At 39.6% G+C, this 24,474-nt stretch overlaps 1 protein-coding gene across 1 annotated transcript in view; it reads right to left on the bottom strand.

Moving 5' to 3' along the window:
• Window positions 1–348: 348 nt before the first annotated feature.
• LOC109372559 (heparan-sulfate 6-O-sulfotransferase 3) overlaps window positions 349–24,474 on the bottom strand; it is a 36,879-nt gene continuing 12,753 nt past the window's right edge. Inside the window, exon 2 of the mRNA XM_019625911.1 lies at window positions 349–7,408. Coding sequence (XP_019481456.1) covers window positions 6,700–7,408 — 709 coding nt within the window. The 3' untranslated portion in view covers window positions 349–6,699. The remainder of the gene's footprint in view (window positions 7,409–24,474) is intronic.

Raw genomic sequence — 24,474 nt, 5'->3', positions numbered from 1 at the left:
TCATGTTCAGGTTGCTTTTGCACTTTTCACAGTGAATTTCAATGTCCTGGAGTGTGCATTGAATGGGGAGGGTTACTGAGAACCATGATTTTAGAAGCTTATGTGTTTGAGAGCCTGTGAAATCCTCCCTGGCCTCAGACATTTTAAATTGTTTCAATCTATATTTTCTTTTCTTTCTTTATGCTTTTAAAGTTTCACATCTGATAACTACATTTGTATCCAAAGCATGAACTCTTTGAGTTTGACAAAGCTGGTCCTGTGGATTCAATTTCCAAAAATCCCTTAAAGTATTTAACTAACTTTTCTCATTTTGCAAAGACATCCGACAAAATCATAGGGGGAAAACAATTGTTTTTGACACCACAACAGTTTAATATGTTAACTTATTCATTAAATTGTGCTTCACATCAATGGAAATCCTCAGTTCTACAAACTATCATTTTTAAATAGCAGTAAGGATTGATAATGTCACAATACAATCTCCTAGTACCCAAGTTCATACATAGTATTGCACAGAAACAAAAGGAAATACCTCTTAGGAGAAATAATTTACTATCTATTGAATAACTATCTTTACATCTAAAATGGGGCACCAGATAAAAGTCCAGATTTTTCTTTCCAACATTTTTTTTTTAATCTTTGATACATTGAATGAAAAATAATGCAAGCAAAACCCAAAAAAGTACGTCCGGGGCAGGGGGCAAAGGGGAGAAGGAAAGAAAAGATGATCACATGATTTAAAAAAATAACGACAAGTTGGTGGGAGACAAATGTGACAATGACTAAATCACACAAACTCTGCTACCTCAGAACACGGTTTTCCCTGGCAGGAACGGAAGTTTTTCAGCACTGACATCTGATGAGTTCCTACAGTGCAGCAGAACATGGAACTCACAGAGTCTCCACTTACTGTGTCAAAAGATGACAGTTGCAGTCTTTTCCACAGACAACTTAGAATATATGCTCCAGAAACATCTGAGCTTCCACATTCTCAGAGCTGCCGTTCTGTTAGGTTACCTCAAGTCCTTGCCTGGAAGTTCACGGGCATTTTTCTTGCAGATGTTGCTGGTGTTCATAGTGAGGTGAGTCTGCTGGAAATCTCAACACCTCTGCAAGGTCAGTTGGTTCTGTCAATGTGTCATGAAGATGGGTCCATGTGCATTCCATCCATTAGGCTACAAAACACACAGGTCTCAGAACCCTTCCCACACTGGCCCAGAGGGTTAATTCAAAGTTTTAGGGAATCAGTTCAGATGTGTCCAGGTGAATGTGCTGAGAGAATAATAGCAGGCTTATGTCCAGGAGAGATGGAGGAAGGGGATAAGGAGAAAAGCTGAAAGTGCCTTGGAGAAAGAATCTTTGCATGTTCCCCAGAGGGGACGCAACTGGATAGAGTTGTTAGACTTCAGCCAGCCCTGACACCCAGCCTGGAGCCTTTCATTTGGCGTTCTGGTGACTGGTGGAGGCACAATAAGTGTGAGAAAGGAAAAGCTTAGAGACACTGCTGTGATCAGATCAGGGGATTCTCTGCCTATATGTCTGACCCAGCTTTCTCTCTGATCCAACGCCTCCAACTCAGTCAGCCTTTACTTCAGGCCCTAAAACTGTCCCAATGCTCTGGTCCTATCTTAGGAGCCTCATGTCCTTTTTTGCTCTTTTAAACGGTCAAAAGAATTAGTCTCCAGCCTGCCCTTGTTCTTGAGGACAGAAGCTGAACATTAGTCTCTTTCCATTCTTCAATATTTTCTAGTACATTTGTAATTCCTCATCTTTCTACCTTTGCAAGATCGGCGTCCTTTTCCAGGGTCCTCCTTTTTTTTTTTTACTATAGTTACCCGTACACTCACTGACCTCCACCTCTGTTATGACCCCATTATACAGGACCTTCTTCCCAGTTAGAGGTCACAGGTGGAAAGGAATCAGATAAACTCTCTGTGTGGTGTTAGCTTATGACACCTTAAAGCATTTCCTCTTCCCAGCAAATGTGCAAAGGGACTCATTAGAACCGAAGCAATAAATTGCTGATAAAATTCCAGGGACGTAGGGAAAATGTAGCAAGAAAGAGAAATTGTCAGAGCAGGGGTTCTATTGATCACCCCTTAAGCTTCACTATTCAGGCTCCTACTTAATTCTAAATATTTCTAACACTGAGCTTCCCTAAGGGGCTGCGAGCATATTTCCTCAGCCCTCATCTTGAATAGTTTTTGGATTGGATGGGGTCGACATCCAACAGGTGTTTGGGCGCCTGTGCTTCTCGCTCACCCCTGCAACATTGCTCATCTTTTGGCCATTTCACTCCTAAAAACAGGCCCCTTCACTGGAGGAGGGAGTTAATGGCCAACTCCACCAGTCTTGTTGGCATTATCTAAGTCAGTTCCATGAGAAGGTAAGGAAAGATACAAAGCAATAAAGATTGAGATTTCATATTCTAGTAATCCCCAACCCCAACACTGATGCTGAGTAGTATAACGTAGTAGGAAAGGCTAAGAAATCAAAAGACTGGAGCTGTGAGCAACTTTCTTGACAGTAAACTAGAAATTTTGGGGAAATCTTTTGACATCTCTGAATCTCCATGTCAAACTATCCAATGGGTAATGAATAGAAGTCCCACTTAACATACCAGAATGTAGGGAAGATCAATGAGATACTAAATGTAAAAATGTTTTGAAAAGCATTAACTACTATACAAAGTAATGAATTTTAATCTTATCCTTTGTAAAACATGACAAAACAGATGACATTGAAAAGCACTTGACATATTTTTTCAATTCCCTTTTGTGTCAGATACTGATAGTTTTTATCAGTATTAATTTTCACATTGTTTCTTTGATAATAGAACCCTCATATTTATCAAGGCACATGACAACCAATAATAGAGATGCTTCCTGGCTTTCTTTGCAGCTAAATGTTGCTAATGGATAGGTTCTAGCCCACAAGATGTGACTAGAAGTGATATATGAAACTTCTCTCCATTTCCTCTCTGCTGTCTAAAATGTAAATGAGATGGTAGGAGCTGCAGCAGTCATGTTGGGCCATGAGATGGAAGCTGCACACTGGGATAAAAAAGCAACAGGAGAGGGCTTCTGGTGTGTCTGGTAACACACCAGTGTTAACACCAGTGTTACCAATCAGTTTTGTCTTTTAAGTGAGCGAGTAATCACTTCAATCTTATTGAAGTCATTAGTATTTTGAGTTCCTCTTCTAAAGCAGCCAAATGGGAACCCTACCCAATAGACTTATAGTTATTTTTGAATGATCTATGCTCACCTCCTTGCTAGGTCTAGCTGGTAGACCTTCTTCCTCACAGTCATAGGACCTCTAGACAGACTTTTCAATAAATCCTCATATTTCAAGCCTTTGATCAAACTATTTGTGACAAAGTTACCATCTTTAGATATTAAAAAGCACATTTTTATAATTTTTCATTGCACGCATGATTATCCTTAGCTGTTGCCTAACACTAATTGCTAATGTTATTAATTATTAGAAAGAGAATCCAAGTAATTCTCAGGGCAGGTTTTCTCCAGTTACCAAGTGGAGGTTACCAAAAAATGAGAAGGAGGCAGAATAGATACTAGGTACCTTAGTCAGTAATAATAATAATAATAACAATTATTTAAGCAGACACCTCATCCCAATCTGGTTACTGGGGCTGCCATTTCCAAGAGAAGAAGAGGAACGTTTACCTGGGAGTTGCAAGAGACAATAGGATGTGGAACTCCCTGGGGAATTTTTCCCCCCTTCTTCTTGGGTTTTTAGCACTAATGTATCTGGAATTGATTTGGTTTGGGATCTTACGGCTGCTGACTTCCCATGGATCCTCAGGCCTAGACGCCTTCTGTTGGCATCACTTCCCCGAGTTGCATTCCGCATGTAGGTGTGCAGTCAATTTTCAGAGAACAAACTGCATCCTTACCTCTTCATTTCTATCAACATAGGACCCCAGGGATATGACAAGTGTGCTGCTTTAGAACGAAATGATATGAGGGAGGAAGCCCTTGTCGGTCTTCTTTAATTTGCTCAGCACCGGCCTGGGGCCAACACGAAGCAATGGTTTCTTCTCTGAACATCTTGCTACGTGGTCTCCAGTGGAGCACCATACATTATGCCTTTAGCAGTGAGGCCGTGGAAAACCTTTTCATATAAATCCTGAGGTGCCTAAGTAACAGCGTGAAGTTCGCAGAGGCTGCCTCCAAGTCTCACTATGCATGAATTCTCTGCCAAAAATTTAGTGAGTTTAAAAGAAACAATCGGAATGCTTTCTAGCCTGTTTTGATTTCCCACATAACAAAGCACTGGATTGTTATTGTGTGTACATGTGTGTGTGCGTGCATGCGTGTGTCATAGTGGCAGGCAGAATGATAATTTGCAGACCTGCCATTCTAGGCAGAACATTATATCCTAACACTGAAATGTGAAGATAGAGAGAGAGAGCTGCTCATTAATCCCACCTGTAATCCTCCTTCCCTCCTTAATTTAGGAACAAATCTTCGGAAAAAGTAGCATTGATATTCTGTGAGATTAATCTCAACCAACTAACAAGCAATATTTATTTGCCCCTTTAACTCACCCTCATACATGGCTCAAAAAGTACAATTACCTAAAACGTCATTAATCTCTCAGCTGGTTGATGGGTAGGTGATGTGGAGAGGGCTGGACTTACTCAAAGCAGCTTGGCTCTGGGTCACTGCCAGCTTGGTGCTGTCACAGTTGTGCCAGCCACATGAGATAGAGACATACCCTTCTGGGCAATGACAGCTGGATTCTTGCATGATTGGCAGGAAGCTTTTATCCCTTATGGAAAACATGATGGGGTAAAAAGAGCTTGAGCTTTGCAGTCAGCCAGACCTAGTGTACAATCCACCAGGAAGCACTTACTGTCAGTGGGTTTCACTTTTTTCATCTGTGAAATTCGGACTAATAATATGTACCTTGTTGTGAATAGATTTAAAGTATGAAAAGGGCCTCCCACAGTTTCTTGGAAAAGGGAGATTCCCAATAATGCCTTCCCTCACATGACAGATGAAGTCAAGGGTAGTGGGAGAAGTGTCTTGTCTAAATCTCTCTTTGATGGAGGCACTAGGCTCCCCTCTGTGCAGGCAGCCACTCCATGAATGCTTGTGGGCTGATTGACTCTCAACCCCAGAGAGAGTATTCTGGAAGTTGAGACGTGGCTTTTACAAAGCTGGCTTAAACATCAAACATGTTAGATATCAATGAAATAGGCTTTTCTGATTTGGGGATTTCGCTCATTTTTCTTCAGCTCCTTGAGAGGATTGATCGGATCAATCTGTTGTGAGACTTTTTCCTCACTCTGGTCCTCCTACTGAAAGCTAGGCAAGAGCTCTCGTTTTCCTCTTCTGTCCTTCTCCCCTTATTGTTAAAAAACTTTGCGCTATTGTAGTTGTGGTTGGGAAAAGGTGGAAATGAGAAGCATGTGGCAATGCAACACATTTTTTGGTTCAGTTTTATACACTCTAGCCCAATTCATCAGCTGTAGCCACAGTCTAACAACAGATAAAGACCATGTGGGGAGGAAAAAGTTATCAGACTAGAAATATTTAAGATTTCAGGAGGCAGAGTCTTTTTAAACTCTTGGCCTATTGTGTTCCATGTCTCCTGGCCTAAATCAAAATTATGATTTATTTAGGGACCTCCAATATATATTTTTAATACCTGCTAGCTAAGGTCCTATTCTTTAGGCCAAATTCTTTTTAAATGTCTTTTCCTCTCTGATAGCAGCATTTCAAACCTGGCAATATCATATCAAAGATGACTGCTCCCACGAGGTATAACTCAGAATTATTCTTTAACTCAGGTTCTGTAGCCAGTTTGCAAATGTTAGACATATAGTTATCGTCCTGCCTTTTTCTCCCTTATCATTCATCCCTTACATTGAAAATAAAACTTGGTAAAGTGTAATCTCCTTAGACATTAGTTAATAAACACATTTTCTCCTAAATGTCCCTACCAAGGTCCACTTCTCAGGAGCCCAAAGCACCTCAGTCCTGAATCCACTCCCTGTTCCCTAAAATGTGGAGATAGGAAGCATGTCTCAGGGCTAGGATGCAGGGCTTTGTAGGATGTGAATAGTGATGGTCAATAGCAATCTTGTTTTAAAAGACCACAACAACAAAACACATTACTCTTCTTACAATTTAAACCACATTCAAATAGAGTTCAAAGGTGACGGTCAACAGCAAAGTGAGGGTTGGCCTAAAACCCCGTGATAAGGTCTATAAGGGACTTCTTTTTCTCTCTCTTTAAATAGACCAATGTTTCCATTACAGAGATAGCATGAAATAGACCAGTTTCAGCAAAATATCCAAGCCCTCATTTGGCTTTTCATGTGTGCCTCTGTGGGTTGCAGTTGCCCGAACTCTTAACCTATGCTTCTGTAAAGGAAATTGCACGGACGGTTTCCTTTTCGGCGCTTCTCTCCTTGACCTTCTACAGTGGTACATACTGGATGCATTCCTACCCTAGTTAATATCGCAGATGGAAAAGTGTCAGGAAAAAAAGAAGCACAAGACCGATCATCTCCAGCTGGATAAAGATGAAGACAAAGAGGAAGCAGGTGTCCAAATCAAGCCATATCCAGCCAGGTGTTCTCAGAAGGGCCCAACAGTCGCCAACGGAATGCCACAGGTCAGTGCTCCTGCGCACCGTCCCCCTCCAGTGGGAGGAGCGGGCATGGGGTCACCATCTCACCACTTGGCTGTTGTAGTCCTCAGTGACTGCCCCCTCCATGTTCCCATCCTCTTTGGGCCACCGATGGCCCCTATGCTCCCGCTGCACCCTCCTCTCCTCCCGTCTCTTTTGCCGGTCCCTCTGGTGCTCTAGCTGCTTGGTGTGGTGGTAACGCTGCTGGAACAGATCTTTTGCGTACTCATAAAGCTGCATGTCCAGGAAGTTTAGCTCTTCGATTCGCTGGCGGGCACCCTCATTAATCTCCACATTGGAAGCCCGCGTGATGTTGAACTGTGTGAAGGGAGAGATGAACTTGAGGTTGAATGTCCTCTCAAAGAGAAACTGTGTCTTTCTCTGGAATTCCGTGAGCCCAAAGAAGGCCATGTTCTTCAGGTTGTTTTTGGCACTCTGCAACAGGATGGTGTTTCTCTCACTCTCGTTCATGAAAGTCAAGTTGTAGCAGCCCACCAGGCTAAGGTCAGCCAGCATGCGCACCTGGCGGTTGTTGGCCAGGTTGTAGGTGCAGTCCATGAACTCCCGCAAGCTGACCCCAGACCAGTCATCCCCAGGGTAACAGGTGGGCAGCTCATCAGGCGTGGGACTTCTCCCATCGCACATGTGGAGGGAGGTTTTCCATGTGGCCCCTCTCTGGACATGTTTCCACTCGCTCAGGTACCGAGACACTGGATCGCGCAACATTGTAATGTAATAGAAATTCCTGGAAGAAACGAAAAGAAGAGTGTCAGTCATTGACAATTACAACTCTGGGATTCTGAACTTTTGTAGTGTTGATATCAGCACTGAGCAACGGCTCTTCTGCCAAAAGTTTCTGTGAGAGTTTTTGCCTGGATTTGCACGGATCAAGCAAATGTTCCCATGTATTTATGTTTCCATAAACATGCATGGACTGATTTCAATATTAAGTTTGCTGGGCTTTTCCTCCCTGCTCTGGTGTGGGGAGGGAGGTGTGGGGGACTAGATAATTCATTCATTCATTAAGCAATTATTCACTGATATATTACTACTGCCAATTACATTAAGAAAACAGACGATGATATTTGAATTATTACCAATCTAGTATTTTATTTGATTCTTACAACGAACTTTTGTAGTAGACATGGGACTATTTGATAGGGAAACATGTAAGGAAGTAAAGTGATTTGTCCAAGGTTTTGGGACTAGAAAGGCCAAAGCTGGAAGCCAAGGCTGCTATTTTTCTGTTTACACTGTTATTCTAGTTACAAAGGAGGTGGGGTTGGGGTGGGATGTGGTGTGTGTGGAGACTAATATTTACTGAGCAACTACTATTCAGTAGAAGCTGTGATAGGTGCTTTATGGATATGGGCACAGGTAATCCTGAACACAACTTTGTGTATTGCATTTTATCATTACTCAAAAAAAAAGAAAAATCGAGGACAGACTGAGAAAGGTGAAAACTAGAGCCCCAAACCCTAGAGCAAGTTAATACTTGAACTGCAATAAAATCTAGGCCTAACAGATTTCAAAGCCCTGTGCTTTCTTTCCTGTGCACCTTATTGATACTTTAAAAACAAAGATGTAACTAATATTTAGTGAATGGCATTAATTGCCAGGTGCTGTGGTTACTATAATCACAGGTCTTATCTCATCTAATGACATCTAAGGGAACATTGAGAAGAAATATATTTTTTAAATGGTTAGCTCCAGAATGATCAGGTACAGACAGGCTTAAAAGGGCAAGAGAGTTGGAAAAGTTGACAGATAAAGACACAATAGTAGGCATTATAGGAAAATAAATATTGGTTCAAAATGAGGAAAATCCTTCTCATAATTTGAACAGCTACCAATGGAATGGGCTGACCACCCTACCTCTGTCACTAGGAGTGACATCTAGAGTTCTCTTGTGCAGACAAAATGGTTCTGAAAAATTCTGAAAAGAATTTCCTTGACCAACCTAAACCGTATTTTTTTTTTCAAAAAATGCATACCTAGTAAAAGCAATGACAAAAATAAGGAATTTAAGGATACAAGGTTATTTATTCTGCTTTTAAAAAGAAATGGATGAGCTATAATATTTAAACCTATACAATTACTATATTCAGTTATTTAGATTGTCTAGCCAAATAGTTTTGAAATGTGCCAAAGAAACTTCAAAAGCTTAAGTAACACTCGCTTCCCTTTAAATCAGGAGAAGGAATTTACTGAAACTGTCACAGACGGGCCAGCCTGAGCCCTTGCTTTTGCCAGTCACCGTTTTACATTACTCTGTTGTCTTTTCCTGTGACAGAATGACAATTCCATCAGTGGAAGAAAATTTCCCAAAAGGTCAGTAGGGAAAGCAGAAAAGGACTGACGCAGCTTCTGGACTCCACAAAGAAATGTTGACGATAAAGTTTTGCTCAGAGAGGATATTATTAGGGTTGGACATTATATGACATGTCATTATTAATCCTGCCATGGTCCTATGTTGGAACTTGTTCCCTTTTCAATTCTACAAGCCGAGGCTGATTTTTTTATCTAACAAAACAATTGCATAATAAATATAGAAACACAATAATAATGATGATGCAACTCATCATTACTAGGATGCCAAAGACATGAGGACAGAAGCATTTAAATCAGAGAGATCTTGGTATTGGGTCAAATAAGACCACAAATTGAAATTTTATTATTTCCCTGTTAATTGGGCAAAACAGAAAACACAAAAAAAGATTTAAATAAACAAGATGACGGCGATCATTTAATTGATAAGTCTCAGCCTCATTTATGTGTCTTAAATTTAGACACAATACAGATTTTTAAAGTAACCATAAGAGACAGGAGATTTTATGGCTGGGAATTATAATGGTTTGTGGCATAAAGGTTTAACTGGAACTTGCCCCAGGAATCTTAGAGACTTTTGTCTCACTAGGGAAAATTGGTCATAGAGTTCCTGGTGCCTTCATTTCATCAGAAGTCAACATTATCTCAAAGCTGACTGAAACTGGCTGAAGTTTAAAATGGGGTTTGCTTCCAATTTAACTTTATTCCGTTTAACATTGCATTTAACAATCACTGGCCAAACGGTAGGGCGATGTTTACATGAGTAAACACCAAAAATGTCTGCAAGTTCTACTAGCCAAATAGGTAAGGGGTTCATTTGTAACTACAGTTAACTCTGACATCAAGACATAAAAATGTACTAGTGGAACATTTGTATTGATGAAGTTCAAAGTTGTCTTATGTCATGGTTCTGGAAAGGAATGAATGGTTAATAGCATTTGGGTGTTGCTTTATCAGACATAGTCTCACATATGTTTTGTTTGTTAGTTTCAATCCTGTAAAGCAGTCAAAATAGAAAGTTAGAAAAATAGTAAAATTACAACAATAGGGTTGAAGAACACTCCATGACTGAAGAAAACACCCACAAAATTTGATTAATTAAATCATATTTCTCATTTCTACTTTTTTTTTCTCCTTTCAATTGCTTATCTACTTTCAGCCAGTAGCTGCAAAAATCATGGATGAAATAATGTCTCCATCCAGCCACAAACCTAGCCTGCATTGTGCACAAGCTTTGCTCCAGCTTCATGAATCTCCTCCCCACAATGGAAACTTTTTTTTTTTTCTGTTTCCATAACTCCCACTTCAGTTTCTAAGGAAAACACTTAAAGGGTTCAGGACTACTGAAATCTGCAACTTTCCTTTTCAGGCCTTACTTGTTCAACAGCACAATGGAGGATAAAAAAAAAAGAAAAGGGAAAAAGGACAAGCAGTTCCCAAGCAAAGCCTATTATGGCTACAATGCAGAGGCCTTTGTGAACTCCTGTTCTTTTTCATTCCATCTCCTAAGCTGGGACAGAACATCATCTGTTCATATATTTGTCCTTGCAGTTAACCAACACTCTTCCCTGGGTTTGGAAATATAAATAAGTAATCTATTATTTTCCCCCTTTATTTATCCACTCATTCATTTGTTAGCTCTCCAGATATTAACTGAGTGCCCTCCACACCCTATATTTGCCAAGCTCTGGGGGCTAGACACTGGGAATTCAGAGACGACTAAGACATTGTCCTCAAGGAGATCTCAGGCACCCACTGTTTTGGTAAAGTGAAAGAAACTCTATCAAGTTAAGTAGAGGTTCTGCCAATCTCCCCGGACCAGCACAATCCCTAAGACAGATAACTTGGTCTCGGTGACAGTATCCTGTTAGCTGGTCTGCCATTGCCACCTGCTTCATTGAGAGCTTGGGTTAATTCATTTAAGAATGTCCATGCATGGACGGTGTAGATGCCTGACCACTGCACTGTACACCTGAAGCTGAAGCTGAATAGTATTGAATGTCAACTGTAATTTAATATATATATAATAATTTTAATTAAAAAATAAGAAAATGGCATTAATTAGAATTCATGGAGATAAGCAGTGGACAAAGAATATTTAAGAAGGTACAGAGAGCAGAGTGACCTAATTAGACCAGAAAGTTCATGTTGTGCATTTTTCACTAAACATTTGTTTAATAAATGAATGAATGGAAGGAGGGCATAAACTAGGATGCAGAGACCAAATTGTCATGAGCTCTGAAAGCAACTGTGAATTGCTGAAAGAGGAAAAGTGTTAATTTAGGAAGATTCATTTAGCAACAGTGTTGAGGGTGGACAAAAGTAGGCCAGGAGGGACATTAGGCAGCCTTGGTGAGACACCAGCAGGGGAGACCCAAAAATGTGGGTGCAGAAGAGAAGGCATCACTAACAGATTCAAGAAATATCGTACACCCATCTGCCATTGTGGTCGCCCCCTTCCTCATTGTCAGCTTCCTCTCAACCACCTTTTCCACCTCAGTATTTTTGTTTTCTTCCCTTCCATCTCACCCTTCCCTTTCAATTCTGCAATGGAAAAGAGGTAGAGCTAATGTGCTCATCAAAATGGTGGAAGGAGGCTTATAAGTCACTGGAATTACTCTGCCTGTGTATTAAAAAAATATTCACTTTTTTTTCCTATTGTTGAATAATATTCCATTGTGTGTGTGAGAGAGAGTGTATAGATATATATCTATATATCTATATCTATATCTATATCTATCTATCTATCTATCTATCTATCTATCTATCTATCTATATATATATATATATCACAACTTTACCCATTCATCTATTGGTGGACACCTAGATTTCTTCCATATCTTGGGTATTGTGAATTATACTTCAATGAACATAGGATACATATATCTTTTCAAATTAGTATTTTCATTCTTTTGGATAAATACCCAGAAGTGAAATTGCTGGGTCATATGGTAGTTCTGTTTCTTATTTTGTGAGGAACCTCCAAACTGTTTTCCATAGTGGCTGCACCAATTTGTAGTCCCACTAATAGGGCACAAGGGTTCCCTTTTCTCCAGATCCTCACCAACAATTGTTATTTGAAATCTCAACATTTGCAACAGCAATGGATGGACCTAAACGGTATTATGCTAAGTGAAAAAAATCAAGTAGAGAAAGACAAATACAGTATGATTTTACTTATATGTGGAATCTAAAAAACAACCAAGCAAAACAAAACAGAAACAGAGTCATAGATACAGAGAACTGACTGTTGTCAGAATGGAACAGAGGTAGGGGATGGGTGAAAAAAATAAAGGGGAACTAGAGGTATAAACTTCCAGTTATGACATAAATAAGTCATGGGGATATAATGTACAGCATAGGAAATGTAGTCAATAGTATCATAACTTTGTACAGTGACAGATGGTTATTAGATTTATTATGGTAATCATATCATAAGTTATATAAGTGTAGAATTACTATGTTGTACACCTGAAACTAATATAATATTGTATGTCAACTATAATTTAATTTTTAAAAAATCACTTTTATGAGAATAAGTTGCCTAGCCAATGAGAACATATGTGAAAGAACCTACAAAATGCTAGGTTCACAGGGGCAGATTTAATAAATATATCCCTCCCACTACCAGCTTAACCCTCGTAAAATCAAGCAACAAAATTAATATCTCCACACTCCACACTTCTACATATTTATAAAAAGCAGCCCAACGAGAAACTCCTCCAGCCAGCTGTCGGTGATGTCCTTGGTGGAAGAGATTTCTACCCCCTGAAATCTGAGCCTCTTATGCTTTGCCTTAAAATTTTTTTTTCAATTGCAGTTGACATGCAATATTATATTAGTTTCAGGTGTATAACATAATGATTGGACATTTATATAACTTACAAAGTGATCACCCCTATAAGCCTAGTACTCATCTGACACCATACATAGTCATTACAATATTGTTGACTATATTCTCTATGCTTTACTTTATATCACCATGACTATTTTGTAATTACCCATGTATACTTCTTAATCCCTTCACCTTTTTCATCCTTCCCCCCAACCCCTCTCCCATCTGGCAATCATCTATTTGTTCTATGTATCTGTGAGTTTGTTTCGGTTTTCTTTGTTCATTTATTTTGTTCTTTAGATTCCACATATAAGTGAAATCAAGTGGTATTTGTCTTTCTCTGTATGACTTATTTCACTTAGCATATTACCCTCTATGTCCATCCATGTTGTTGCAAATGTCAAGATTTCATTCTTTTTTGGGGGTAATATTGCATTGTATATATGTACTCTTATGCTTTGTATTCCAGTGACCAGTGAACATCTTATCCCTTGAACAGGCTGTATGCCTTACTCATCCTTCATACCCCCAAGGCATATGATACAGGACCTTATACATCATGGATGTGCAGGTTCAATGTTTGTGGAATGAATAAATATATAAATTTTATCAGCCATTGTTTCAGGAATTCTGATGGTAATGTCCCCAGGAATTTGAACTGGTTGGTGCCTTAACCAACAGAAGTGGCCCAGGCTAAGGGTTTCTCTTTGCCTAGACCTTGTGAAATAGATGGGAAATCATCAATTTCTCCTCCTTCCTCTTGCCCTATAGACTTTGAAATATGTTTTCCCTACATAATCAAGTTTTGCCAAATCTCAGTGTCTTACAAAGAACATTGTGAGGGATTGTAAGGCAAACTTGGGGGCATTTCAAGGAGATCTTTGGGTCTCACCATGAAGTATGCACAGACGACCAATACATCTTCAACATAAGCTGACGTGTGTTTTTCCAAAAAGTGAAACTTAGCTCCCCCTCTGCACTGCTGTACTGTGTGCTGGAATCATTTCCAAATGCTCAGAATGGAATTAATTTCCTGACTCTCTTTAGAGCCGTACACTCATTATGGGCTACCCATTCTTCATTATCTCAATAGAGCATTATCTATACTATACTGTATCAGATAGGGGAATTGCTGCAGTTCGAGCTTAGCAATCAGGCTACCCTTTGACACACTGATGAAAAGGCCTTTTATCAAGCCTTGAAAACAAATTGAGGAATTTAAAAATGATGTTCTAAGCAAATGGGAAATTGGGAACTCTGATTGTTAAGTATCATAATAAATAACTTTAGGAGGCCGACAATGGTGTGTGTCAAAGCCATCGGTTCCAAGAATGTCTGGTATTGTGATGAAAAAATGGAGACGTGTGCTGGTTGTTATCTTACCTCACACAGAAGCCATGCACCCCTGCTCCCCCCTCACACACCCAGCTGCCACTACCTCCTCCTTCACAGCGGCTTACAAAGCAGCCAGACCCATTAGGCTAAGGCATTTGTATTTTACTTACTACCCAGAGATCTAGATTCTTTTCAGTTGGTCAGGAAGAGGGGAGAGGGATGCTCACAGCAGTTCCCTCAGGAGGACAGAGGCCCTGTGTCCCTTTTCTTACCTGTGTGCCTGATAACATTAAAAGGAGAATCCTTTGGCTGTAGCTGATCTAGCTTTTTTTCTTTTTAATCATCAATTGTCCCCCCTTTCTCCAGTTAGAAATGCAATATATTTTCATTATAGAAAATATAAGCAATGCAGAACAGAAGAAAAAGGAAATAAAGATTACCTATAATCACTTCACTCAGATATAACCAGTTAAATCTACATATTTTTCTTTTACACATTTGAAATGATAATGTACATCATATTTTAACCTGTATTTGAAACAAAAAATACAAGGTGAACAATTTTTTCCATTTTATTTAATATTCTTCCATAAAAGCATAATATTGCAATTATAGATGTACCATAATTGACGTGATCAATATCCCAATGTTGGACACAGAGGCTGATTGTATTTAGAGGGGTATACTATAAACAATCATCGGATGAACATCCTAAGCCCTAAATATTTGTTCAGAGTATAAATTGCTAGGAGTAGGATTTCTGAGTCAAGAGAATTGTCCTTATTCCGTTTTCAAAATGCCAAACTATAGCCAACCACAGTCAACATAGGAGAGGCTAGGACCATTGCATGAGGCCTGACATCATCAAGCACCAGGGGACAAGGCCACCTGGGTGCCGAGGGAGGGCGTGAAACAAGCTGCTGGCTCTGTTCCCTCTTGGCTGGACCAGGAAGGTGCCCTGCCCAGAACATGAGCCAAAGATGGACATTGCAGGGCAGCCAGCTGGGGTTTGTGACATGGTGAGAAGGAAACATTCTCCCAAAAAGATTTGTTTATTTTGCTCTTAATGAGCAGCTGGAATGTGAAATTAGAGACTAAACATTTGTGGACTCAAATCCCATTCATCAGCACTGCAGCTATATTAAAGCCGACATCTGGACCAGAAAGATGGAGGTCCCTCACCCGATTATATTCAGCTCTGGTCCTCAAAGAAACAGCCTCTTGAGCAACAGTTTTTTTTTTTTTTTTTTGCTTTTTTTTTTAAACAATGTTGAGGTATCAGCTAAGTTTAATGAAGGGAAATCATACATGATACTAAATCAACCAAACAAAAGCATGAAATAAGAGGCTTCCGGACGATGCCGGCCGTTTCTCAGTGAAGATCAGTCCACCCCTTCCCCCCATCCCCCAATTCCCCAGAGGAAGAGTTAGTATTTATCAATAAGATACAATTTTAAATCCTGTCATGTTGCTGCTTTATATTGATGTGAAACCTATGAGCCTCAAACTCACTAAAACGCCATGATTTTCGGGTGGTTTTCATATTTGCTTTCACTTTCCCCCAAGTGGCTGCTGCAAGAATAAATTTCAGGGAATGCATGTTCCAGGGGCTTGTTTTTGCTATCTTGCTGAGTACAGTTCCTCCCAGTACATTTTCAAATGTGCCAGGGAGGGTCCTGCTCTCATGCATTATTCAGAGACTTCCGTGATTATTTGGTTCAGAGGCGCCCTGCTTTGCATGGCCTCGCCGGGATTTGGGCATGAGGACATCGCAAGGCGCTCGGCTCTGCAAAGCGGTGGTTTATGCATGTGGGCATCCAGCTGGAGCCTGGAGCCGCCCCAGAGTGAGATAAGGCCCAATTCAGTCTCACTCGCAGCGCTAATCCCAGCAGGGCAAAGTAGAACACCAGATAGTACACTCAGATTGTGTTATCTGGCCGTTCGTGTTCAGCCGTGCTCTCTCTTTAGCTAATTTCTCAGGCGCTGCTTTTAGGGAATGTGGGAATTACACAGGGTAAAAGCAACCAGGTGTCTCCACTGCAATTATTTTGCGTTAGCCAATTTGGAAAAAAAAAAGAAGTAAATCAGGATATTTAAGAGCAAGGCATGTATTTAGATTTAGGTTTATATCTGACAGCTTTGATGCAGATTTTCCTAAAACATCATAAGAACTGGGAAAAAAACAACGCAAAAAAACAAAATTATTCTCCAGATTTTGCCATTTTCTTCCATAAAGGAATACTCTGTGTTAGGATCTTCCTAAGATTCTGTCTGCTGTCAGGACTGGTGAATCCTTTTAGCATATTTAACAAAATACCCGAGAGATCCCCACTTGTTTCCATCCCTTGCCAGCTCCCAAAGAAAGTGCCTTGAAAGTCATCCCCCAGGCAATGATTAAGGAACAAGCTAACCTAAAACACGCAAAGTTCCATGTGAAACTAAACTGATAGCAATAGCAATAATAACAATGGCTAACATTCAGTGTGTGCATACTATGTCCACGGATAGTTCTAGGAGCTGTTAACCGATTTAGTCATCAACACAACCCTTTATGTAAGCTTTTAGATGATATCTGTAATTTCACAAACTGATGAGCATTCTGACAGTCCCTTCCATCACCTTGTAAGTATTAGGCTGCCTTAGAGATGCAGTTTGTGACTTAATGCTGCAGCGGTCTGGGTTCCTTGAACTCAAATCTCTGGAAGCGAAACGAGTATCTCAGGGTAAGGGATTTGTGTCTAGCTGTGGGTAGGCAGCAGAAGATGAAAGTGAAGCAACCCTTCACTTTTAGGGGGACAGAGGGCGTCTGGCTTCTCTCAACCTCGGGAGTGTATGGGTCCAGAGGGTCCTCTATTTACAGTGTAGAAAATGTCTGAGAAACAATTTTCCTGAGCTCAGCACACCCACATAACTGCCTAGCAAACTGACACTTGAGAAAAGGCCACTAGAGACAAGGGGGAATCGTTTTTCACACTCCCAAGGAATCTGGCAACCAAAAGCTGTAGTGGTCTCAGAACAATAAAGGATGGTGAGAAATGGTGATGCAAGGAAATTCAGATGAAGCCAAAGCTCATGCAATGTCATAATTCACTCTGTGGCTTTAAAATAGGCCTTTTTTTTAAACACGATACAACAAAGACTCAGAAATGGGTTCAAAGGAGGTTGCTGGATCCTAAATTTGGCTGTTTCAATGCCTTTATTCAGGAAGAGAAGATTCGAGGAAAATAGAAGTCAAGCTCCTCCTACTTGGAAGGAGGTTGAGCACGTAATTTCAAACATGTTGGAAACTTCACTTAATATGCCGTGGAAAGAAAATGAGTTTGGAGTTAGAGCTGAGTTTCAGGTTCAGGTCCATCATCTCGCATTTGGTGTGACTTGGTTAGCTTATATGACTTTCGGCAGCTTTAGTTCCTCCTCTAAATAGCCAGGGTATAAATGCTTACTTTATAGGGTTGTGGGATTTAGTGAATAAAACAGTGACTATAAAGGGTCCAGCAGTCAGCTATGCACAGCAGATCCTCAACATAATGGCACACCCTCCTCTTCAACAGCTTCCCTTCCTCCAGGAATATCAGAGCCTCAGAAACTACCCAGATATGGGGATATTTTAAATATTAAACAAGCTGTGCTAATAATTTAAAAAAACAGCTGATAATGCTTTTCTATTTGTGTAAAATAGAAACACTTGCAGTTTTCAAAACACTTTTCTCACCCATTATTTCACTGCATCCTCACTACAAGACTATATTAGAGGCAGGATTTTACATATGAGAAAACCCAAGCTCCGAGATATGACATCCCCGAGGTTAAACAACTAAAGGTGAATGGAGGCGGGACTTTCCTTTTTCCTCTTCAGCTCCTATACTCACATATTTGTTTATTTAAAATATTTGCTGATTATGTATTTGATGCCAAACACAATGCTAGATTCTTGGACTATAACGGTATATAAGACACAGCCTTACCCCAGGAGCTGACTATGCAGTCATCTTTTGGTGACCCCACACTATCTTATTTTGCCTTAATGTAGTTAAGAGTGAGAAAGAAAACATGACATCAGCACATTATTCTAAGTTTGGAGATTTCCTTGATTTGTATATTAGCTCATTTTCTATTTGAAACCCACTGAAAAGTAGCCTGAAATGCCAGGATAGAGATACATTTTCAGTAATATTTAAAGTTATGGGGTAAAAAATCAGTCTGAAATAATAAACACTTGTTTCTTTGTAGGCAGTGTTGTGGACCACATAATGTCTGGTGGCCTCTCCTGCTGTGATGCCAGTAGCCACTGATGATCATTCATTAAAGAAATGCAAAATGGTGATACTGTAATTTGATCATTTCTTCTTCATTTATAGCTGCTTTACTTCTATCAAGAGAAACTTCCTCTTGTCAACTATTTGGTACTCCAAGGTATAGTTCACATAGGAAAAGTAGATGAATGCTAGACTCATTTTATTTACTGGTTTTCAAAATAATAGGTTACTTTTCTAGAATCCTCCAAAGGGGATTTTTACTGATATTGTTTGTTTGCTTTATATCGTTATAAGCTCATGAATCTAAACATATTTAATAAGTTTCAATACATGGCATTCATTATCCTTATTGATGCTCAAATGATCTCATTTGGGGCCAGGAGGAGCTTATTCAAGATGGACACTAAATCCTTTTGATAGCCCTGTAGCCATCTATGCATATTCTTAAAGGATCTTGCACATTGCAAAAGTTTTATATTTAAAAAGACCAAAAAAGATGGTGCTAGAACTTGAAATTTTCTATAGTTCCTAAAGAACAAAGCGGCTGCTGCTCAGCATCTGATGCTGGCTGGTCTTAGCTGTGCACCACCGTCTTCTGCCTCACTCCCTACCCAGCCATGTAACTGCTGTTTGTGCTAATTACACCTGTGCATCGAAGGGGAAATGCACCATACGCCATCTTTAACTTTCATATGTTCTATCTAGATCCAAACACCTGCGGTTTTCTCTTTCATTTTTCCTTCTCAAGCTCACGCTCATGATACTTTCCTCCATGCTAGGAACAACAAGCAGGGCTAGTGATTCTCTGGCAACTAGATGCCAATATCACACCATAAACCAATCCAGGAGAAACCAAATTGTGCGGGAAGTCACATGGAGTCCTAATCAGGTTCTCTCCAAAATCCACTTATTCGTGAGAATAGCCTGAGTTTCCTTCCAGAAGCCCAGCTTACCACATGGACCCTCAGTGGGATCTTTCAGCTGCAGTGGGCTCCAAAGCACTGCTATAATTCTGCCTAATTAATAAAGCAATGGCAGAAGTTTAGAAAAAAATATATGCATGATCATTTAAATCTCCCCGAAAAAAAATCAATTCGTTCTGTCTAAACTTTACTTTGAGCGCTCCCTTCATCAATTCAAGTGTGGAGCCCAGTGACCTTAAATTGTGAATATTTTTCTTCAAGCATGATTGAAGCATCAGAGAGGTAACAGCTTTCAACATCCATTTTAAAGAGGTTTTTTAAAAACACTCAGATGAGGACACTTATTTTTCCACTTTCATCTGCTGTATGTAAATCTGAGAAAATAATCTTTAAGATGTTCAAAATAAATGTAGCTTGGGGCTGCTAGAGGTGGCTTTTACCTTTGTGCAATCAGTACATAGATTAAAAATAAGGGGAGGCGTCCCTTAAGAAACAGAAGAATGCAACTGTAATTCCCTTTCTTTGTGAACTTTCCTAAATGGGCCCCATCTGCATTTGTTATTTTTCTCAGTGATAAGAATCCGAGTTTAATAATCAGAAAAAAGGTAGTTTGTCCTTTTAAAATAGACACAAGCTACCTCTCTGAGTCCTCCAGTGAAAAATATGACATATGCTGATGCTAATATAAAATGAAAACAATTCAAAACCATAAAGCAAGCAAACAAATGTAACCAAAGAGAGAGAGAGGGAGAGAGAAAAAAAAAGTTAAAAGTTTTTCATCAGTTTTCAGTTTGGATTTATTATAGCCACAAGGGGGCTCTCAAATCTTTCCGAACACTAGGTAAGTGCTGAGAGCCGTTTTTCTAGTAATTAATTTCCACAAATCAATATTACCTATTAATGTACATTACAGAGACAAGTTACAGACTCCTGACACTTTACATTCAAGTTAAAGAGAGAATTTCCTATAAAAATCTAGGGACCCACAGTGACTGTAAGTCAAAACCAAAATGAGTTGCACCTGTGATTTTTCTGTTTCTGCTCTAGCATAAAAAATCCCAACACTGCACATTTCATCAAAGGTTAAAACTGAATTTGACGCACTGTGTATATAATGGAATACATTGACCTCCGATAGATTTTAAAGGCTATCCGCCGCCTTCTGTCACATCATGCATACCCAAAACAACCGTGGAGGCTGACACAGGAAAGAAAGTTAAAATGCAGTGACCCTCTCCTGGGGGAGTGGGAAGTTGCTAGAGCCATTAGTTCTGGAGGTTTTCAACTCATGCTGAGAGCTTGATGGCGTTGATGGTGTTTACAGCCACTTGGCAGGAAAGAGGGTATTTTACTTTTCTGTTCAAGCCAGAAGACAGGGCTACAATCTAGTGCAACAGTTGGGCAGAATGGGAGGTTTCAGCAAATAAAAACAGACTGGAAACGCAGTGTTCTCCAAAATGTGGCAGAAGAGAGAATAGCACCTATCACTGCTACCACAGGGAAAATATGGGAACAGAAAAAAGTGCTCCCAACACATTCTGTCAGAGTAGTTAAAACATCAAAATCGCCTTTGTACAAATTCAGAAGCACCGCTGAGTTGTTCTATGAAATGGCTTTTGGATGACTGCCTTTTCTCTAGCAGTAAGTGTTTCCAAAGATAGGTAAGGCCTGGTAACAGCTCTGCCCTAGGGGCAGGAGCACTTCTGTGGCATTTTGGGGATGTGGTCTTTCTCCTTCTGGGAAGCTTACTGTCCTAGAACTTGGAACCACAAGAGGCAGTGAAGGAGGAGGGAAACACCGACCCAAGCTTCACAACTGTCCCTCTTGATTAGTTTCCCCATATCATGCTTCACTTTCATTCTTTTCTTGAAATTAAGGATTATCATAGAGCAAATCCCTGGATCAGGAAGGCCATCTTTCTGCCTCTGACTCTGGCACCCAAGAGACGTGTTCTGGAAAAACAAAGTCCTCTCTCCTAAAATCCAACATTGCTTGACATATGCCCTAAAAACAAGTTGAAGGAAACCTTGATGTAAATGGTGTAGATTTTTAGCTAACACTTTTTAGAGCTAGTGCTCCCCCAAATGTAATTCCCAGTTTAAATAGCAGTAGTCCCTCTGAATTTGCCATAATCATTTCTTTTTAGAATTTCAAAAAGTGCCTCTAGGAGGATTTTTTTGTTTTTTTTTCAGTTCTATCCCAGACTTCCATTTCAATCCTTCCTATTCATCGCTTGGTTAGTTACTTTTGTGCTTTCCACATCTGTCCTAGAATATTTTCTCTCATTCATGCATGCTGGAAATGTTGACTTCTAGGGGGACGTCCCTTGTTACAGCATTCCAGCTGTGACCTGGGAGTGAAGTTTTGGGTGGGGATTATGTGTGCAGGAGAAGGCCTGCAGCTGGGTCCTGACTCAGATCCCTGACTCAGAAAAACAGGTAGGACAGAGGCTGACCTTGTGAAGGACAGAGACCAAGCATCAAGCAGGTAGAAATATCGAGATTCTTAACAGATCACAGGGCATTTTGTTTTTGGACAAAATACATCTATTCAAGTTTAAATATATATTGTTTGAAATACATTTTGATCTGTGTGCTTAAAATAACTCAACCTGGTAAAGAGAAGACATTTCTCACCTCCAAGCAGAAAGCAAATGTTATAGACTGCATGTCCCCTCAAAACTCATATGTTGAAACCCTAATGCCCCATGGGGTGGTATTTGGAGGTAGGCCCTTGGGGAGGTAATTAGTTTTAGTAGAAGTTGTGAGGGTGAGATCACCTAATGGGATTACAGGCATACCTTGGAGCTATTGTGGGTTCAGTTCCACACCACTTAAATAAAGAGTCATAATCTTTTTGCTGGTTGGGTGTTTTACCTTCAAATTATTAAAAAAAAAACAATCTGTGAAGCACAATAAAGTAAGGTGCAATAAGACGAGGTATGTCCATAATGTTCTTATAAGAAAAAGAAACCAGAGCTCTGTCTCTCTGCCATGTGAGGATACAAGAAGACAGCTGTCTGTAAAGAAGAATAGGAAGGAAGAATGCCCTCACCAGACACCGAATTTGCTGGCACCCTGATTTTGAACTTCCCAGCCTCCAGAACTGGGAGATAAATTCCTGTCGTTGAAGCCACCCAGTCTATGGCATCTTGTTTAAACAGCCTGAACTGACTAGGACAGTAATGGTAGTTGTTTTAGAAAAAATAAAGGGACGCTTTCTCAACCATCCTCCACCTCTCATAGAGCATCAGGTTACAGTGGTATTTGACCATACTAAAATCTGCTCTCTAAAGAAATTCAATGACTACCAGTCTGCTGTAATCGGGTGGGGTTGTGGGTGAGGCTTTGCAAACTAGCCTTTCTCAATTTAGAATTCACCCACCCAACTGCTAGTCTTTATTAATCAACACAAAACCCACTATTGATCTCCTACCGAGAGGCGTCATGGGTTGAATTTATGAGCCTGGAAAAAGATGCGGAAGTCCTCATCCCCACTACCTGTGAATATAATCTCATTTGGAAATAGGCTGTTTGTAGGGAATCAGTGTAAGGTCAGGTCATTAGATGGACCCTAACCCAACAGGACTGGTGTTGTTATAAAGAAGAGAAATTTGGACACAGAGACAATGTGAAAAGAGAAGACAATGAAGACACAAGGAGAAGATGGCCTTCTATGAGCCAAGGAAGTCTGAGGCCACCGGAAACAAGGAGAGAAACACGAAACAGATGTTCCTGAACAACCTGAGGAAAGAACCAACCTAGTCAACACCTTGGTTTGGATTTCTAGACTCCAGAACTGTGAGAAAATTATTATCTGTTGTTTAAGCCACCCAGTTTGTGGTACTTTTGCTACAGCAGCCGTGGTAAAGTAATACAAGGAAGACACTTTTTGAAGGAACAGATGAATATAATGGCAGAGAAAACCCACACTAGCCTAGTTCTTTTCTGTAAATATGAATGGACCATTAAGGATTACTAAGCATTTGAGAAAAAAATAAACAGAATAACTGCCTGGAAGACAGGTAATTTGAGAAACAAAAGAGAGCTTTAAAAATATGATTATGACTATCCTGAGAAGTTAATCGATCTAATAAACAAGAACAGACCAGTAGGAAAAGAAAAACTAGATGTTAGGAATTGATTTACACTCATATATATGTTGGGCTCCCAGAAATCATTAGGTGGGACAAATGATAGGGCTCAGGAAACCTTCCAGATATGATGGGAGGGGGAAGATGTGAAAAAAATGACAAATTAAATTAAGAGGCAAGGAAATGTATTCTATAAGTCTAATATCCACCTAGAAAAAAATCCCAATAGAGTAAAGAAATACAAGAAACAACAAGGGAAAAAATAATAAAAGTAAAAATAATATCCCCATAAGGCTGGAAAACATGAATGTTTAAGTTAAAGACCTGTGTGTTTCAAGAGGTGTGAATAAAATTTTAGAACATCAAACATAAAGAGAAGACCTAAAAAGCTTCTGGAGAGGAGAGACCTAAAAAGTTTAGATACATGGAATAAAATCAAATTGCCACCAATTTTCTTATTAGAGCTCTGAATGCTGGAAACATTGGGTCAATGATACCAAACTTCCAAGGGAAAATAATTTTAAACATTGAAGTTTCTACCTAGTCAAATTATAAATCAAATATATGTATAAAATAAAAAATATTGATATGCACAGAAAATTTACCTCCTCTACACTCTCTGTGGAAAAATTGTATTTGAGAAAACACCCCAACATAAGTAAAAAGGAATCCAGGAAAATGAGGTGGATCTAAGACACTGGTATTAACAATCTATAAGGGAAAGATTTATAAGGATGAAAACTCAGCTATCTCCAAGAAGAACATATGTGAGAGAAAGTGGTTCCCTTTTAATAAATACCAGGTTCAAAGATTGAATATTTTAGGTAATAATGCTAAAAGAGGCATAGAATTCTTCTTTCCATAAGATAAAAGACAATTAGCAATTCCAAGAAAAACAGAAAGCTGAAAGAGAAAGTCACAACCAGATGTGAAGCAAACTAAAATGACAATAATTTTTAAAAATTTCTTCTTTATTTAATTTTTTATCTTTTATTAATTTTTTATTAATTTTTTATTTTTTTATTTTTTACTGTGAAATAA

Source organism: Hipposideros armiger, unplaced genomic scaffold (genome assembly GCF_001890085.2).
Source record: "Hipposideros armiger isolate ML-2016 unplaced genomic scaffold, ASM189008v1 scaffold_643, whole genome shotgun sequence".
In the NCBI taxonomy this organism is placed as follows: Eukaryota; Metazoa; Chordata; class Mammalia; order Chiroptera; family Hipposideridae; genus Hipposideros; species Hipposideros armiger.
The sequence above is the reverse complement of the archived record's forward strand: the minus strand, read 5'-3'. Positions and strand labels throughout refer to the sequence as shown.